The 20,762-nt window shown below is 36.0% G+C and overlaps 1 protein-coding gene across 4 annotated transcripts in view; it reads right to left on the bottom strand.

Moving 5' to 3' along the window:
• Nucleotides 1–20,762, bottom strand: part of LOC113515275 (solute carrier family 28 member 3-like) — a 30,626-nt gene that overhangs the window by 7,646 nt on the left and 2,218 nt on the right. The window contains exons 1-10 of one of the 4 annotated variants that reach the window (XM_052901078.1): nt 13,717–14,010; nt 11,528–11,681; nt 9,976–10,050; nt 8,252–8,444; nt 7,290–7,461; nt 6,390–6,514; nt 5,043–5,179; nt 3,872–3,961; nt 1,908–2,069; nt 652–745 (exon numbers count right to left, since the gene is read on the bottom strand). In XM_052901078.1, the coding sequence (XP_052757038.1) occupies nt 652–745; nt 1,908–2,069; nt 3,872–3,961; nt 5,043–5,179; nt 6,390–6,514; nt 7,290–7,461; nt 8,252–8,444; nt 9,976–10,050; nt 11,528–11,551 (1,072 nt within the window). In that variant the 5' untranslated portion in view covers nt 11,552–11,681; nt 13,717–14,010. Of the gene's footprint in view, nt 1–651; nt 746–1,907; nt 2,070–3,871; nt 3,962–5,042; nt 5,180–6,389; nt 6,515–7,289; nt 7,462–8,251; nt 8,445–9,975; nt 10,051–11,527; nt 11,682–13,004; nt 13,247–13,716; nt 14,011–20,762 lie in introns of those variants that run through there. The other 3 variants (XM_052901079.1, XM_026899436.3, XM_052901077.1) reach the window with 3 other exon arrangements.

Raw genomic sequence — 20,762 nt, 5'->3', positions numbered from 1 at the left:
TAAAGAACGGTCCTGAGCTACCTACATCCATTGACTCCCTGCAATGCATTTCAGGTCGTAACTTCATCTAGTGGTGGGTCGTCATATACTGCGTTAAGGAATGGTGGATAATAGGTGAGGATAAAACTTTCCATGGGAGATCTGGTGGAGATCGACCTGCTAGGATATATTGCTAGTAATGGGAATAACAATCCCTACACGACCCAGTAAGTGAAGAAATATTGAGGATGAAGCTAGGCCAGTTGGCCCATCGTAATCAACATCACAGGAATTAATCATATTTTCAGGGGAGATTGCAAGTAGATCGACCTGGTGTAACGTAATCCCTTCTCTTAGGGGGAAAAGGATTGTTAGCAATGGAGTTTGACAGCCCCATTGCTAGCAATATACCTTATTAGTTCGACCTCCACGTGGTTCCCCCTGGAAACCATCGTGAATAATTCTTGTTTAATTCGTCACGATGGGCTAACTGACCTACTTCATCCTGACCTATCATCCTTCACTGGTGCCCCGCCGGTATATACCGATAGCGCGGGTGGGGTTACCATTTCATTATCATCCATTTAAAAAAAATCCCTTCTCTTTTTTTAAGCCTTTTCCCCCTCTCTTTCTTTTAGGAATATTGTGCAAAAAACTTCACTATTCAATTACCAGATACTGTGGCGAATCCAGACGCCATCACGACGTGCATCTCGGACGGGGTGAGCAGAGGTAGATATGGCTTGATTAGCAGCGCTGATTCTGTCTATGGGTTAAATAATATATTCTTATTAAAAAAACTTCCACCAAGCAGCTATGGTTACATGGCTCTAAAGAGTGTTTAAGGTTTGATGGGGACAGTGTATTTTGATATGTCCATGACGCTGTTTATGTCATTAGGGTAGAGGATTACCACTGTCCATCAGGTGAGTCATCAGCTCGTTTGCCATTCTGAATGAAAATGTCGTAAAAAAGTAAGCATAAATTTCAACAACTAAATCATAGAACCACTGCAAGCTATATATATATATATATATATATATATATATATATAAAATTCGACGATTATTTTGGAATTCAAAAAGATAAGAAACGTGGCTACTGCTTAAAGGAGTATTTAAAGGGGGGGGGGGGGGGGGGGGAGCAGAATTGTGTACCAGAATCTTTGTGTATTCGTCACGATGGCCCAACTGATCTGCTTTCATCCTCACCTATCATCCCCCACTGGTGCCTCGTCAGCGTATACCGATAGCACAGGCGGGGATACCATTCCATTATTATCCATTTAAAAATCCCTTGGCTTAATACAGGCCTAATTCAAACCATCATATAGTCTATAGGCTACAATGACCGTTCACCATCAAACAGGCTGTATGCTTGTTTTCCATCTTCGTGGTATAACAAAAAACCCATGTGGAAATTAGGTTTTTAGCTTTATTATATACATTATTTTTAGATTTTGTTTTTGATGGGTGAAAATGGTATGGTAGCCCCGCCTGCGCTAACGGGATACGCTGGCGGAGTACCAGTGAAGGGTGATAGATGAGAATGAAAACAGGCCAGTTAGTCCATCGTGATGAATTCATCACGAATTAACCATGATAGTTTCCAGGGGAAACTGCGAGGAGGTCGACCTGGTTGGGTATATTGCTAGCAATAGGACTCTCAGTCTCCATTACTAACAATCCCTTTCCCCCCTATTATTAGTATTACATCAACTGTTTACTGTCCACTGTTGATAGGCCTCCCCTATAAGGGGGTTTTGTCAGTAGTTGCCACGATTGACAAGCGGATTGACAACTGCAGTTAGCCTTTGGTAATGTTTTAAGAGGCTGCTGCCCATCCCTCGATTATTAAGTTCCCTTTATCGCCACTTACGACACAGCTTTGTTTGTTTGACTAGCATCATATTCATAGATGGTACTCACATTGCCCAAAAATACGTTTCCAACTGCGATTACACTCTCACATACAGTAATGGAGGTGGCAGACTTCAGGACCTGTCCCAGCTTGACACAGAACCACTGGAGAGCTCCCCAGTAGAAGAGAACTTCCACCAGCATACTGAAGAAGAATATCACTGGCAAAACCTGGAAATAGACACGTCACGTGACTACAATCATAACTTTGCGTGGATATCATCATACCGCATGACGAGAACCTCGTGGAAGCTGAAACCTAGAAGAAGAAGAAATATCTCGGTATTCAGCTTAAGGGGTGACCGAAATGTGGGGGTTACATCCACTGAAAATCGACTGCTTGGGTACCTCTGACCTATTCGTGTTTCTGTCATTTATTATGTCTGGGAATACTGGACCAAAATTAACAAATGACGTGTCGTTCTCGCTCTTCGCCTTAGGTCGAAATGACTTTACTTAAGTAGGTTGTGTACTAAACTGTATAAGTTACTATAGTTTTTTAACTATCCCACGGGAACCTTTCAATTTTCCGTGATTAAAAGTGTCTAAAATGTGACCGAGGATGTAAGGCACTACCGTGCAAAATTTCATTTAAATCCGTCCAACAGTTTCAGAGATTAGCCCGTACAAACAGAGAGAGAAACAAAATTTTGATAAAATCTGGATATGTTCTATTTCACTTGACTCGGTTTTTAGCGCTTTTTTTTTCTATGTACAGATATTCGACCTCTATAGTTTTATTTTATATATATATATATAGATAGAAAGATAGATAATTTATTTGCATTACTTACTTACAGCACACAAATTACGAGTACAACATAGATATACAAAAAATCGAGATAAATTATTAAAAAAATGCATAAATATGTATGTATTTACTTTCAGGATGCCCCACATCGAAATTAAACGCAAAAGAATCCTTTGTTTTGAAGAATGATAACAATGATAGATTATCGATAAGAACACATATTCCGCGGTAGCCTATCACGGTATTTTCCCTTTTTATAATAACTCTTATGAATCACCTATACTTCTTTATTTACTTTTTATCGCATCATTTACTTACACTAACACTTACAGAGGAATAATACACTCACTTACAGAGGAGGTATCATGGGCGAAACAGTATACTCTGTTATGTCCATGGTACTGCTCATGTCTATAGGCGACGGTTACCACTTTCATCAGGTGGGCCGTCAGCTTGTTTGTTATATTATATATATATATATATATATATATATATATATATATATATATATATATATATATATATATATATATATATATATATATATATATATGCTTCACGGTAGAAACACTAATGAGACACATTTACCTAAGTAAACGACATTTGTACAAAGTCTCCCTCTGGTAGACTACTATGTCTATATCTTTTAAATGCTACATCTTTTGAAGTAAATACTCACACCGTAGCTTCACAATACATATACGCAAACATTTTGTATATACGCAGGAATGTTCAACTGTTTTTTTAAAAACAGCGATCTGAATAATCTTAACACTAGATACAAATATAAACTTGTTCCAAAATATCGTTTACAAAAAGTTAACAGGTCTTTATGGGAATGGGCATTAAATGTTACAACAAGATACCGAAGGATATTTCGGATCTACCTTTTAATAAGTTTAAAGCTGTTATTAAAAAACACTTATTGAACAAAGCCTATTACACACTAAACGATTATTTGAATAACAAACGTGCATGGTGTTAGTGGATCATGCGTGGGCTTCTAACGACCGTGTAATTTTAGACATAGTACATTTAAACAAATACACATAATGTTAACAGAGATTTAAAAGAGTAACTGTTGAGTTTCTCGCGGGCTCTTCTCAACAGATAACGACCTTCCGAAGCCTGCAGTAGATTAAAATAAATGACGATTTAAAAGTGCTTGTAAACAAGTAGGTATATTTAAATAAAAATGGTTTAAATTTGAATTTATACTTACACTAAAAGCGAAGGCATTCTCGACCCTAACAAGGTGGTCTCCAAACACGAATGCTGCTCCATCTACACCGTACAACAGGAACGTCGCCACCTGCCATCAATATAAAGAGTTTACCCGTCATACTCGGGAACACTGTTTGTAACTACTAAACAAGTAGGATTTCCCATCGACCTCAAAAAAGGAGGCACTTCTGTAACACAGGCCATGACACCATGTTTTTTAATAGGTGATAATGGAATGGTAACCCCGTCCGCGCTATCGGTGTACACCGGCGGGGCACCAGTGAGAGATGATAGGTGAGGATGAAACAGATCTGTTAGCCCATAGTGACGAATTCCACTAGAAGTAACCACGATAGTTTCCAGGGGGAACCGCGTGGAGGTCGACCTGATAAAGGTTATTGCTAGCATTAGACCCCATTACCAACAATCCATTTCCCCTCAGACTATGATACCGTACCTCTTTCCGTGTTATGTGTTATTTTATTTCTTACATATATCCATGGTATCAGAACTCTCCTTAGTTCGGGGATAGATGTCGCTGTGTACAATTGTATGTATTATAATTACATAATTAAAATTAAATAATATATAATTTTTAATTTGTTATCATCAAACATAATCGTCCCCAATAAGGAGGGGTTTACCAGTAGTTGCCACGATTAGCAAGCGGGTTGGCAACCGCAGTTAGACTTCGATGATATTATAAGGACACTGCTCAGCCCTACCTCTCCCTTAGTCGCCTCTTACGACACCCATAAGAACGAAAGGAATGGCCCATTCTACGCCGGGACCACGCGGCTTAGAATGATACCTACTTGTATATTACTCGTGCCTAATGGATTATAGAAAATCGATTATAAATACTTATTACTGGGTGGAAAGGGTTCGTTAGCAATGGATTTTGACGGCCCCATTGCTAGCAATATGCCTTATTAGGTCGACCTCCACGTGGTTCCCTCTGGAAACCATCGTGAACAATTCTTGTTGATATCGTCACGATGGGCTAACTGACCTACTTCATCCTCAGCTATCATCCTTCACTGGTGCCCCGCCGGTATATACCGATAGCGCGGGTGGGGTTACCATTCCATCATCATCCATTAAAAAAAATACTTATTACTACTATTTCTACTATTACAAACATGAAATATTTTGATACGCTGCCGTACCTTATCGGAGAAACACTGTAGGGCGATCCTGCCATGGTCCCACCTGATGAATATAAGCCCAAAGACGAACTGCAGCGTGAGACCCACGGAAACCGTACGCCAGTTCACACGCCCTGGATACGCGGAGAACACGAACCCTGGAGAAGAACGCAAAACATATTATGAGGCTTTTCGTTAACTGGGAGATAATGGAATGGTAATCCCTCCTGCGCTATCAGTATACGCTAATGGGTCACCAGTGAAGGGTGATAGGTGAGGGTGAAAACAGGTCAGTTGGCCCATCATGCATTCCTAAGAAAAAGGGTCTTGACAGATGAACGTAGGGATAACAAAGCGATTCTATAAGGGTTCCATTTTTTCCTTTAGAGGTACGGAACCCTCAAAATATCCGAAAGGTTGCCTTGAAACGGTTGATAAAAAAATTAATAAATACTCCTCTCCATCCAAAGGTTGACTGAAAGAGATCGCTTCTAGCGATAAGGCCGCCCATTGTTTTCTCATTGTGATTATTTCTTGTAATTGTTTGTATTTATAACAAGTTTATTATTGTAATCTTTTGGAGGGAACAATAAAGTGTACCTATCTATCTATCTACCTTTTTGTGTTTTACAAATTTTATGTTACATACATTAAATATAATAACAATTACGCATATTCTATCTAAATACTTTTAGATAACATCGTTAAATCCATGCAATAAATTACTAATGTAAGCATACTGCATAAGTAGCATGTTTGTTTTACAAACAAAAGCATAGATAACAAGGGAAAGAAACAGTTGTAAATGAATGAAATGTATTTTTCAAAGAATAAATGAAAATAACATTTATTCTTTGAAAAATACAAAGAATAAATGTTAAATTTTAAATAATTATGAAATAAACTTCCTTCCTTCCCACATACAAGAGAGTTCTTTCATTACCTCTTTCAAAAAAAGGTTAAAATTACGTTTTCTTTCCCTTGAGACGTAATTTTTTTATTTTTCTAATTGAACTGTCAAATCTTAAAATGATTAAACTGAATTTCTAATGTAGATGGTATATTAATTTATTTTAACATTTAATATATAAGAAGGTAGGTATTATTTTAATTATAGTATATATATTTATGTAATATTTTATTATTTCATTAAACTGTATATTTGTTTATGTATTCTAAATATTAATAGTTGCTGCCCGCTAACGACATGCTTCCCAACTATATTGGGTTAACTGGAAGAGATCTCTGTCAGAGATAAGTCCACCCTTGCTCACAACATTTATAAATGTATTAACTATGTAATTTACAAGGAAATATATAAAAAATATATGTATTATGAATTTAATTAATTTAACCACGATTATTTACCCAGAAACAGCAGTAGAAAGAGACCCAGAAGTGAGATGAGCCTCTCAGGAGTGTCCTTTGTGTCGAAGTACAGGAAAAGTGCTATGGCAGCCAATATTGCCAGAATAATACAATATTTGAATAGCCTGCCGACGAAATTGGATAAGTTTATTAATTATTTTACTAAAATAGGTGTTACTTTGCGGGAATCCTTATCGCTGGTTTTTTATTGGAATTATTTTTGTTTAATTTTTTTTTATGCAACTTAAAATAACAAACAAGCTGACGGCCCACCTGATGGAAAATGGTAATCGTCGCCTATTGACGTGAGCAGTAGCAAGGACATAACAGAGTACACTGTTTCGCCCGTGATACCCCCCACGCGTTGCCATTCCTGAGGACTTAGGTGTTATTCCTCTATATCCTATAAATTCACTGCCATATCCCACACTTCAAACCGCCATGCAAACACAACTGCTTCACGGTAGAAACATGAATGGGATATAGGTGCCCAAGCAAACGACTTTTGTACGAAGTCTCCCTCTGGTGAATTCCTTTACCATTAGTATGTGTGCGACTGCCAACACTCAAAGATTGGCTACTATTATTATTACCTGAAGTTTCACAACATTCCTTATTAACCATCAATCACCGATCACAATTCTCTCCATGCACGTTTTGCAACACGTGTTCTACCTCTAGAAGAGGCATCTTTAGTCAAATTTCGAGCAGCGATTTATTAATTTGCCTCAAAGATGAACGATGAAGATGCCACAAAGATGAACGACGCCAGCAACACGTGTCGCAAAACGTGCGTGGACTAAATAGCGGTCGCAGCTTGACGATTAAAATGGAAGGTCTTAGGTATTATGAAAGTGCCAAGTGAACATTAAAAAAAATACATCATACACTTGTACTTACACGATTTTCCATAAATATCCTGCGCATGACTCCACCCTTGTCCATATAATCCTCTCGAACCATTTCGCAAAGAATTTCTTTATTATTTTAAAATATATTATGAAGAAATATACTATGGACAGAAATGCTATTAAACTGCCAAATCCGTGACACAGCTCTAATGGCGCAGCCTCTAAAAGTAAAAAGAAAAATTATAATAAATTAAGAGACACAGTATTTAATCTCATATACTTTCATTTAATATCATTTAATTTCATTCCCTTTCATTTCCTTTCGTTTCATTTCGTTTCCTTTCATTTAATTTCTTTTCATTTTATTTGAAAAACAATTTCTTTTGACATTTAATATTAATTAATATCTATATATAAATAATAAAAAATGAACTGTTGCTTGTCCCTCTACCATTAAGTTTCTTTAGTCGCCTCTTACGACATCCACAGGAGAGGAACGAACTATTCTATGCCGGGACCACACGGACATTTTTATATTGGTTGTCATATCTTTTATCTAATAATGTGGCGGAGCACCAATGGGAGATAATAGGTGAGGATGAAAGCAGGCCTATCGTGATGAGTTTACCAGGAATTGAGCAAGATGGTCTCCAAGGGTGAGTTACGCTGAGAACTACCTGACAGGATATATTTAACCCTGGGTTGGGCTGTTTTTATAATACTTAGTGACCATCGCCTTTAACTTTCATTCTTGTCGAATTCTTCACGATAGGTCGACTTACTGCCTTCATCCTCACCTAATCTATCACTGGTGCCCCGCCAGCGTGTACCGATAACGCAGGACGGTCTACTATTCCAATTTCACACATTAAAAAGTAACTAAAAAATCGAATAATAAAAATAGGCCATTTTGTATTGGAATTGCTACTTCGAAATATTTTTAACAGATGGTGTTAGTGATACGACGTTCAGCGGATCATCTAGTTACGGTATAAAAAAGTGAATACTTACTCCCATTATTTGCCCAATAAATCCAGCACGCTATAAAGAAACCAATTACTAAAACGTTGATCAAAATAATGAACAATATATTTATCCCTTGTTGGTGTTTTTTTAAGAATGTAGCCATATCCTCCCTTGGTTTAGTGAATGCAGTGTGCAACCAACTACAGGACTCGTGTTCCAAATCTTCTAGATGTGGTATCTGTAAGTAAAGTTTATGAATTAAATTTATATCTATACATATAATAAAACTGTAGAGGTCGAATGTCTGTACATACAAACATAACTGCTTCACGGTATTCACAAATACGAATGAGATAGAAGTACCCAAGCAAACGACTTTTGCTACTTACAAAATATAATTATACTAATAGACATAAAAAAATTTAAAAAAAAGAATATAAAGAAAATTAAATGTCATGTTAATATTTTATAGCATTTTTTCACACTTATACTTTTTACGCCATCTGTTATTGAGTGGAGTCAATATCCTACAAGACAATAAATGGCTCTTCAGAAATTTTTATTTGAATTATCTTTAACTAGCGACGCGCCCCAGCCTCGCACGGGTGCAGATTGTGTAACATTTAACTGTATCAATTACATTTAATTAATTAGTATTAAATATGTTTAATGTATTAATTAGTTAATGTATTAATCAACACATTTTAGTAAAACTGGTATTTCGACGACTGTAAATGTACTACACTAATATTCTGTAAGATTTTAAAATGAACAGCTCGTAAAATTTATTTTACTTTTAATATAAAAACCATTTTTTCTTTTGGCTGAAATATTAAACTTAGATATATGGTGTAGCGGATTTTCTTGTAGAGCTAAAAGTAATAAATATTTTTGCTATAGATTTTATTTCTCTATTTGATCCGTTCAGACTTCAACTACATTTATTATAATTAATTATTGAAAATATATATTTACCAAAATAAAAGCACTCAGGGATAACATACCATTCTAGCAGCAAAAGAGATTTCAAAACCAGAACTAAGTACCGGAGATTACTCCCAACATTCAAACACAACTTTACCTCTTTATAATATTAGTATAGATTATAAAATAATCAACAAAATCCACAAGTCTCGATTCCAGCGCCATCTAGCATTTAAGTCATTTAAAACGTATGTATAAGCTTAAAATACTATCAATATTGACTCATATCAATTTTTCTTAGATATCTCCCATGTACAGACATCGTTAAGTTACAATTTTATTATAAGTATTAGTAAGAAAATTACTACGCAGTATAGAACGACCTCCCACTAGATGGAGTGACGATCTCAAATGCATTGTAGTGAGTTGCAACGTATGCAGGTAGCTCAGTACTGTTCTTTATGGCAGTCTGTGGGGGAAACTAATGTTTAGCAGTACTAATTATCATCATCTCAGACGGATAATGGCTTTTTTTTATACAACGGCCCACCTGATGGAAAGTGGTAACCGTCGCCTATAGATATAAGCAGTACCATGGACTTAACAGAGTATACTGTTTCGCCCATGATACCCCCCATGCGTTGCCATTCCTGAGGACTCAGGTGTTATTCCTCTGTGCCCAGTAAATTCACGCTATATCCCACCCTTCAAACCCATGATACCCCCCATGCGTTGCCATTCTTGAGGACTCAGGTTTATTCCTCTGTAACGACGATGATGATTATTAAGTAAAGATTAAGTACCATAAAAAATAACTGCTAAAAGAAAGAATTATTGATACGTACCGGACTGTTAACAGATCCATTTGTCTTTTGGACGTCCACCATTTCTAAGTCCCTCTCGTCATCTCGTTTCTGTAACTAAAACCATATAATTCGAGAGTTCAATAGATGGCAGCACAGGCGTTAACAAAATAACAGGAGGAGACTGCACAAAATCGTCTGCTTCAGTAGCTCTCATTCGTGTTTCTGGCGCTAAGCAGTATCTGCTAAATTCACACTAATCACGTATCTTTCGTGTAATGAATTAAATATGTAATTCTAAATTTAAAATGTGATGTACTCATTAAAGTTTAGACTGCAAGCCCTCCCGCTCCAGCCACTTCTCTGGGTGACATCCGGGCGGATGGTCGTGTGAGTCGCATTGTGACATATTATTGTTTATTATTTCCTACACCTACCTACCATACCAGGAGGACAGCACAAAATTGGCGACGTTATTTTTATTTGTCACACTGCACGTTTGTCACGACCCGACAATGAAATCGTTACCGTGTAAATGTTCCCACTTACCGTGCTCACACGTGTACCGTTCAGTTTATAAGCAAAATAAACTGTAAATATTCAATACTTTATGATATATTTATCAACAATTCTTGCTCTACCCTTGTCCTTACTAATATATATATGTGAAAGTGAGTTTGTTTGTCAACCCAACCATCTTCAATGATTAAAGATGTATTGGGTTGACTGGAAGAGATCTCTGTCAGAGATAAATCCACTCTTGCTTCATCATCATCATATCAGCCTTTAACTGTCCATTGTTGAACATAAGCCCCCCTTGGGGGGTTTTGCCAGTAGTTGCCACGCTTGACAGGCAGGCTGGCAACAGCAGTTAGGCTTTAGAGATGTTTTAAGAGGGACGCTAATGCCCATCCCTCGCCCTTCCTTAGGACGATTCTTACGACACCCATGGGAAGGGAAGGGGTGGCCTATTCTATGCTGGGACCACACGGTACCCTTTCTTACAATATTTATAAATGCATTAACTATGTAATTTACAAGTGCTATAAAGAATAACAAAAACAAATGTTTCACAAAAAAAGCAACTTTAATTGTGACAAAACCAATGTATTTTGATTTAAAAACTAAACTAGTGGACCGATTTTGTTAAAATTTCTAATGAGACCAATTTGTAAGTATAGCTTTTCAGATAAAAAAAAAAGAGTTGTCCAAATCGGTTTACAACCGACGGAGTTAAAAGGTTACAAACAAAAAAATACAACCGAATTGGAAATAACCTTAAATTGGAAAGATTTGAAACTTAGCTCTACCACAGAATATGAAATACTACTATATACTATGTATCACATCTCCCATATCTAGAACTAACAAAATTTTTCATCGTGCCTCCCATCAAATTGTTTATAATTACTCCTCTCCATCCAAAGGTTGCCTGGAAGAGATCGCTCTTAGCGATAAGGTCGCCCGAGAAAACATTCTCACTGCGATCATTTCTTGTAATTGTTTATATTTATAATAAGTTTACTATTGTAATCTTTTGGAGGAAACAATAAAGAGTATCTATCTATCTATCTATATACTAGGCCTCACTCACCGTTTCGTTTTCTTTCGACTCCATCTCGGTGTTAGATAAATTAATTTCGACTAGACTTTCGATTCATTAATATGACAATAATCAACACAGAGTTTTCTATTAAACAGATCTTCAACTTGTTCTAATTAAGAACTTTCGTGCACCCCATTTCAGTCTGAAACAACAACAGAATAAACCTTATTAAAATGAGAAATATTAAAATGAGAAACTTTAACCTGTGGTGTCATCATCATCATCATCATCACCATCGTCACCGTCATATCAGCCGTTAACTGTCCACTGCTGAACGCCTCCTCTAAAAGGAGGGCTTTGCCAGTAGTTGCCACGCTTGGCAGGCGGGTTGGTAACCGCAGTTAGGCTTTGGTGATGTTTTAAGAGGGACGCTGCTGCCCATTCCTCGCCCATTGGGAGAAGAAGGGATTATTAGTAATGAAGATCTAACAGCCCCATTGCTAGCAAAATACTTTGTCAGGTCGCCCTCCTCGTTATTCCCCTTGGAAACCATCGTGATTGGCTTTTTTTTTGCAATTTAGAATGGCAAACAAGCTGACGGCCCACTGGATGGTAAGTGGTAACCGTCGCCTATAGATATGAGCAGTACCACGGACGTAACAGAGTATACCGTTTTGCCCATGATACCCCCCATGCGTTGCCTATCCTGAGGAATCAGGTGTTATTCCTCCGTACCTTGTAAATTCACTGCCATATCTCATCCTTCAAACCGAAACACAGCCATGCAAACACAACTTGCTTCACGGTAGTAACACGAATACGCCTTGACAATTAAGTTCTCTTAGTCGCCTCTTACAACACCCACGGGAGAGGAAGGGCCCATTCTATGCCTCTCATCAGGGTAGGCAGAAACAATGGAACGCCAAATGCTTCGATTCAAACAGACCCCTTTCGCTTCCTGCACATTCATCAATGTTTTCATACACGCTCGCCGGTTACGGGTACTTTTAATTTGGCCCTTCTTCAGCACGTCGCCTATTTGGTCGACATAGGGCATCGTCTAGGGCGGCCCCTACCGACATCCCCATTCATTCTTACTCAAAAAATCTCTTTCGTGATTCTTCTTTCATCCATCATCTCCAACAACATACATATTTACCTTATTAATTCATTTTACACGTTATATTTATATACTATATATATATTTAAACATTTAAAATTATATTATAAATGATCATCAAATATATATATTAAAATGTTTTTTTCAATATCATAAATAATTATTTATTTATTCATTAGTACATATATGTGTACATGGCGGACTTAATGCTAAAAGCATTCTCTCCCAGTCAACCATAGGCAAGTGTCAGAATACACGAATGCGGTACTACTAATTATTGATATACATACATACTGAAATTACATATATAAACGAATAAATATATATTAATAATAAATATACATACACATATATAAGATATATTATATAATATACGAAAATGAGAATTAAATATATAGTACTTACTGCTCGGATAAAATATAAAAGTGAGTATAAACTGTTTTTTTAAAGACCGTTTAGTCGGAAGTCTCCTGAGAGTATCAGGAAACGAGTTCCAGATTCGCGAAGATTTTATTACTATTACTTTTTTTTTTAAATAATTAACAATTTTTACATTGTTTACAAGCGTCTTTATATTGCCTTCGACAATTTGTAATGAATCTACAATAGTGTTTAATTTAATCAAAAAGCAATTTAGAATTGCTGTATTTAAATGATATGTCGTAGGTACTATGTATGTAATTTAGTAGATATAATGATCGTCTCTTTGTAATGGTATGCAAATTTGTTGATACTCACAGTACTGCCTATATCTCGGTATCTAATCATATCTCCCTATCTCTGGTAGGTAGATAGAATAAGATAGAAAATTGAGATAAAATATTCTGTTTTTTTTTTTTCTATTTTTCGAACATATGTATGAATGTATTAATTTAAAAAATATCTAGAATATTTGTTTTTGTTGATTATTGATGTTATTTTTTTTTATTTTATTTCTTTGTATATATATATATATATATATATATATATATATATATATATATATATATATATATATATATATATATATATATATTCTCCGGTATCATGACCATTTCAGCTGCTATCACAGAATTATTATGTATAAAATTGTCATTTTTTTATATAACTTAAAATGGCAAACAAGCTGACGGCTCACCTGATGGAAAGTGGTAACAGTCGCGTCGCCTAAAGACATGAGCAGTACCATGGACGTAACAGAGTACATTGTTTCGCTCATGATACCCCCCATGCGTTGCTATTTTTGAGGACTCAGGTGTTATTCCTCTGTACCCTGTAAATTCACTGCCATATCCCACCCTTCAAACTGAAACACAGCCATGCAAACACAACTGCTTCACGGTAGAAACACGAATGGAACAGAGGTGTCCAAGCAAACGACTTTTGTACAAAGTCTCCCACTGGTAAAATATACTGGTAAGAAACACAAATCTGTTCCTCGTGAGACAAGGAGACAGGTACTTCACATGTCCAAGTGTGTACTTAATATCTATTTTACTAGATTTTTATAGTTGATACAGGTATTGTTATCTGTGACCTAGCTTATCATATCTATCTGTATTGCCTCATCAGAACTAGTTTTATCCAAATAATGGAACGAAATATTGTGTTTTATATCTATTCAGACAACTTTTTATCGTGACTTCGTTCGTATTTCTGGCATATATATATATATATATATATATATATTTATTACATATATATTTATTACATTGAATTCACTTACTATATTACAAGTACTTAGTAAGTAACCCTGCGGAGTGAGGCCCTGGTGAGCTGTAATACAGGTATTCTTATACCTATCTCAGGCACCAGTCTCTCACAATTATATTTATAATTCGATTACTTCAATATAAGCATGTCTCGTTGTATTTCACTGTGATGAATTGTGAAGAGAAAATAAATCTATTTATTATTATATGTCTATTTAACAATATAATATTAAACTATATACAGAATGTAAGGGACAGGATATGAAAACAGTAGGGCCAAATTAAATGTGCCCGTAACCGGCGAGCGTGTATGGAAAGATTGATGAATGTGGAAGAAGCGAAAGAGGCTTGTTCGAATCGAAGCATTTGGCGTTCCATTGTTTCTGTCTACCCTAATGGAAAGGGGAAAGGGATTGTTAGTAATACGGTCTAATTGACCCATAGCTAGCAATACACCCTATCAGGTCGATCTCCACGCGGTTCCCCCTGGAAACTGTCGTGGTTAATTCTAGTGGAATTCGTCACGATGGGCTAACTGACCTGCCTTTTCATCCTCACCTATCATCTCTCACTGGTGCCCCGCCGGTGTATACCGATAGCGCAGGCGGGATTGCCATTCCATTATCACCCATTAAAAAAAAACCCTAATGGAGACGGGCGTGTCAGACATGTATGTATGTATATATAAATAAAAATATGTATGTATGTATGTATGTACCAATGGAACTTTTTTCCGGGACATTTCAAACTTTTTTCCTGTTTTTTTTTTTCTTTTAAATCATGTAACCTATGTTATAATATAAAGAAATAATTATATTTTGTAGCGAAATACTATTAAATACCAAATAACAACAATGCAATATTCGAATTGAAATCCTGTCGCGGCACGCGGAATCAGCTGTATAAAGTTAACGCCATAAGCGTGCAAAAACTACCTACAAAGAAGCGCCAAGTGCTGTGAGTATCTCGCGTCTTGTAACTACTGAAATTTCAAATATGAGCGGCGTCAAAACTAAGAAATCGTGAATTATATGACTTTAGTGCATTTCCAGTGAGAAAACAATCTGCCATCTGATTCAGACCGTTCATCTGAATGAACTTTTTTCGTTCCTGTTTATTTATTTACATTATTAACACCAAGCCACCAACCTGTACCTTACATCCTATATAATAAAATTATATGTAGTTCTGACACCAAAACTAGCGTTAACTGTAAGTAAGGAGACAGTGTGTTCCAAAGTTGTAATTTAGTTATAACTCCTTAATTACATTAAGGAATACTATATATAAACTATATATATAGGTTTTTAGTATGTATAGTAATATACATACAAACATGCGCGCACGCATGCATCCGTGCATGTGTGCGCGCGAGCGTGCGTACGTGCGTGCGTGCGTGAGTGCGTGCATGCGTGCGTGTGTGCGTGCGTGCATGCGTGCGTGCGTGCGTTAGTGCGTTCGTGCGTGCGTGCGTGAGTGCATGCGTGCGTGCGTGCGTGCGTGCGTGAGTGCGTGCATGCGTGCGTGTGTGCGTGCGCGCATGCGTGCGTGCGTGCGTTAGTGCGTTCGTGCGTGCGTGCGTGAGTGCGTGCGTGCGTGCGAGCGTACGTGCGTCTGTGCGTGCGCAAGTGTGTGTGTTGTGTGTACACTTGTATTTTATGAGAATAATACACGAGTATAATCTTTTTCTTTTCTTTTTTTCATCCTTCTACTCTGCTAATCAATGTTTCTGTCATTATAAGTTAATTTACCTGGCAATATTTTAATTTCTTGCTTAATTTGACAATTACTAAGATTAACAGTGACTACGATACCCACAGAAAAGGCAGCGTGGCCCATTCTATACCGGGACCACACAGCATTAATATTATACATGCCTGTATGTAGCTCTATATATTTATTATTTTTATTTGTTTTATTTTTTTATTACGAATTGACTCTAATTTGTTTATCATATCTAAGAATTCATTTTTTCCGATACACCTATCAACTACTTAGGTTTCTACGTAGAAGTCGTCACAGTATAGGTAAATTACCTATTGATACCCTTTGTAAGTATGCATTTAAACAAGTATTCTTTATTTCTAACAGTCCCTTCCCCCCCCCCGGCTCTTACACTGTTACAACCTAAAGTCATGTATTGGTTATTGTAATAATCTTTATACCATTAATAAATATTCGGAAGGGAGCTTACGATGGAGGGATGGGCAGCAGCGAACCTTTTAAAATATGACCAAAAGCCAAACAGCGGTTGCCATCTCACCTGCCAAACGTGGCAACTATTCGCAATTTAAGAATACTGTTACTAATAAATATTTAATGGAGCAAAAAAGTCCGAAATAATTATTATTATTAAAACCCCCTCTTTATGGGGGGAGGCCTATGTCCAGCAGTGGACAGTTAACGGCTGATATCAGCCGTTAACTGTCCACTGCTGGACATAGGCCTCGTCATCGTATGATGACCGTATGATCATCGTCATCATATGATGAAGTTGGAGAGGCGTGCCATGTTAACGGAGACAATCTATTCTTATAATTTTATGTTTATGGTAACAGCATAGTCGAACTCTTTCTTCATCTATAGTATTTCAACCAACGTCAGAAAGAAGAGATTGTATTTTTCTTTTTTTATATATATATATATATATATATATATATATATATATATATATATATATATATATATATATATATATATATATATATATATATATATATATATATATATAACCTCATAACTCCGATACTCTCCGTTCTAAACGTATTTGGAAAATTCTTTTTTTATCTGAAACGATATACTTACAGATTGACCCCATAGAAATGTTATCAAAATAGGTTCACTAGTTTAGTATTTAAATCAAAATGACTGGTTTTGTCACAATTATTTATTAGCAATATGCCTTATTAGGTCGACCTCCATGTGGTTCCCCCTGAAAACCATCGTGAACAATTCTTGTTGAATTCGTCACGATGGGCTAACTGACCTGCTTTATCCTCACCTATCATCATTCACTGGTGCCCCGCCGGTGTAAACCGATAGCGCGGGTGGGGTTACCATTCCATTATCACCCATTAAAAAAAAAAGAAAAAAAAAAAAATATATATATATATATATATATATATATATATATATATATATATATATATATATATATATATATATATATATATATATATATATATATATATATATATATATATATATATATATATATAATTATATGTTATTATAATATACTGCGTCCGAATCGTCAAGGTCATTGGGGGATCGCCATAAGGCCATTATAGTTACACAATGGTCATTTGATGACCAATTTACGTAATTATCTAAGTAGTTCTCATAACGATAAAACAAATCTATATAGCGTATAACATACACGGTCGAAATACGAAGGTAAAGCCGCAGGACACACCTAGTGTTAAATATTTTGAAAGTGATCTTAGTAGCATTTTTTTTATTACATTAATAACAATCAATAATTTTATACACACACATTAAATAATTAAGATTTTTTTATTATTATTATTTTAAGGGCCTTCTATTATTATTCTTCAGGTATATCAGTCCTATCGTACCCTGAACTGATTTCTCAAACAAAGCTTTATCTACTTGGGGGGCAGAGAGGGTAATATTGAGAATTAACAATACAATTGCTAGGAATATACCCTTCCTATTATACCCTGAAAACTATTGTGATTGATTTATTATTAGTCACGATACGCCAACTGACCTGCTTTATCGTCTTCTATCATTCCTCACTAGTGCCCCGCCGGTGTATACGGATAGCACGGGCGGGGTTACCATTCCATTATCATCCATTAAAAAAAAATTATGTTCCACAAAATAAACCGACTTCACTTGTGGCAAAACCAGTTATTTTGATGTAAAAATTAAACTAATAAACCGATTTGGATCAAATTTCTATGGGATCATTCCGTAAGTATACCTTTTTTAATAAAAAAAAATTCCAAATCGGTTTAGAACAGACGGGCTTATGAGGGTAACAAACAGTAAACAGAAACGAATCGAGAACCTATATATGTAGAGGTTGTCGGTTTTTACATATTTATACAGATATTATATGTTTTGTTTTGAGTCAAAATTGCACAATACTCAATGTTCACCTTGAGAGAAAGATAAACTAATTTACATGAGGTGTCGCTACTGATAACGTGTTCTAAAACATTTTATACTATATTGTTAGACTGAAAGAATTAAATAATTTATTTTACACTTTACTTGCCACTTGGTGGCAAGTAAAAACAATAATAAATACAGTATATATTAATGACTCAGACAACCTTTGGGTAGAGGACACTGAGCAAAGAGACAAAAGGTAGGTGGCGCACTATTATGTAGAGTTTAACTTATACAAACATATATATATATATAGAGAGCTAATTGAGTACGAAATTGAGGAATGTGATCATATTTGCGAAGACCAAATATGAAGCGGATACATAAATTTTGAAGACGCTCAAGCTTGTTTAATTGCTCTTCAGTGAGGTCTTAATAAACAATAAAGAGTTTTAATAGTTTTGTATTGATTTTCAACCGACTTCAAACAGAAGGAGGTGCTCAATTAGTTCTTTTTTTAAATATTTTTTTCCTTGTAACTCCGTCAGTTATAAACAGATTTGGAAATTCCTTTTTTTTTTGACTAAAGAGATATACTTACAGATTGATCCCATTTTACCAAAATTGGTAAAATAGTTTAGTTTTGAAATCAAAATAACAAATTTTTGACACAATTAAAGATAAATTTAAAAAACAATGAGACTAGAGAGATGTATGGACTGAAAGACGATGTAGTGATAAAAATCGAAAAAGGAATGTTGCGATGGTTTGGCCATTTGGAGAGGACGAATGGAAGAAGAATTACAAAAATCGAGTACGAATGAAAGGAGATGCCGGTAGGGGCCGCCCTAGACGGACATAAGTCAGGCCAAATAGACGACGTGCTGAAGAAGGGCCAAATTAAAAGTACCCGTAACCGGCGAGCGTGTATGTAAAGATTTAAGAATGTGCAGGAAGCGAAAGAGGTCTGTTTGAATCGGAGCATTTGGCGTTCCATTGTTTCTGCCTACCCTAATGGGAGACAGGCGTGACACATATGTATGTATGTATGTATTGAAGACGGTTTTCTTGTGAAACACAATATTTGTTAGGGGACAGATAACGTAATACGTTAATTATTATTTCTATATTACCTACCTATTGTAAAAACCAGTTACAACAAAATTGTTTGTTATCATTCCGGTATTTTTAGGGTTCCGTACTTCCAAGGGAAATAACGGAACCCTTATAGGATCGCTTCGTTGTTCGTCCGTTCGTCTGTCAAGACGCTTTTTCTTAGGAAGGCGTGAAGGTATCAAGTTGAAATTAATATCATATACTCAGGTCTGCAATCTCTTAAAGCAGTGAAAAAATCAAGCTTCTAAGTCGACGCAATCAGAAGATACGGCCGTTTATGTTCCGTTTATATCGCATGCTTTGACATTCGCAAAGGGAATCAAAACCTACAGGGTACTTCCCGTTGACCTAGAATTATGAAATTTGGCAAGAAGCAATGTCATGTAGTACAAGTAAAGGAAAAAATCCGAGAACCGCAAAATGTGTAGTTATTACACAAAGAAAATTTGATGATTTTGTATGGAAACCACGTCGCGATTCCAACTCGCACTTGACCGGTTTTTTTGAGGAAAACAAAATATAAAAATATTACCTACTTGTATATAAAATACCGCGCAAAATTCGCACAATACCTTACATAAGTAAAATATATAATTATTTTAATCTATTAAATAAATTTAATTTAATATTTTGAATTCGAAAATTATAAAATTCGAAAATTCTGTATGAAAAATACAGGCTGATACAGTAAGTTCATGTAATTCCCGTTGTGCACGTGTATAGCTATCGTTAACTATAACATTCTTATATTAAATTAAATTATAAAATTACAGTTAAAATATAAAATAAACTGCAGAAGTATGTTATGGCAAACAATACAACTAGCTATCTCGTATTTATTATAGTATAATGCACTAAAAACAATACCACCTTGGTGCATCCTTGAATTTACATATGAAATGGCCATAACTTTATCTATATTTTTAGTACATACTCGTACCTCGTACGTATGGATTGTAGAGTTTTTTTTAATGGATGATAATGTAACCCTGTAGTCTTAGTAGTTAGTAGTCTTAGGAGAGATTTTGCCTCACTCTGCGTGTTCTACCGCTTGTACAACGGATTGTGCTCAGAGGAATTATTCAATATGATGCCCACGGCCACTTACTACCATCGTACGGCTCGCCATCGACAGGGAGTTCATCCTCATGTTCTACAGCCTCATTGGTCGCGTACTGCGCGGTTTCAGGGATGTTTCCTCCCACGAACACTCAGGTTCAAAAAAATGTAATGGTAACCCCGCCTGCGTGATCGGTATACGCTGAAGAGGCACCAG

Source organism: Galleria mellonella, unplaced genomic scaffold, assembly GCF_026898425.1.
Source record: "Galleria mellonella isolate WM207_F2 unplaced genomic scaffold, CSIRO_AGI_GalMel_v1 utg746, whole genome shotgun sequence".
NCBI classification, from domain to species: Eukaryota; Metazoa; Arthropoda; class Insecta; order Lepidoptera; family Pyralidae; genus Galleria; species Galleria mellonella.
The sequence above is the reverse complement of the archived record's forward strand: the minus strand, read 5'-3'. Positions and strand labels throughout refer to the sequence as shown.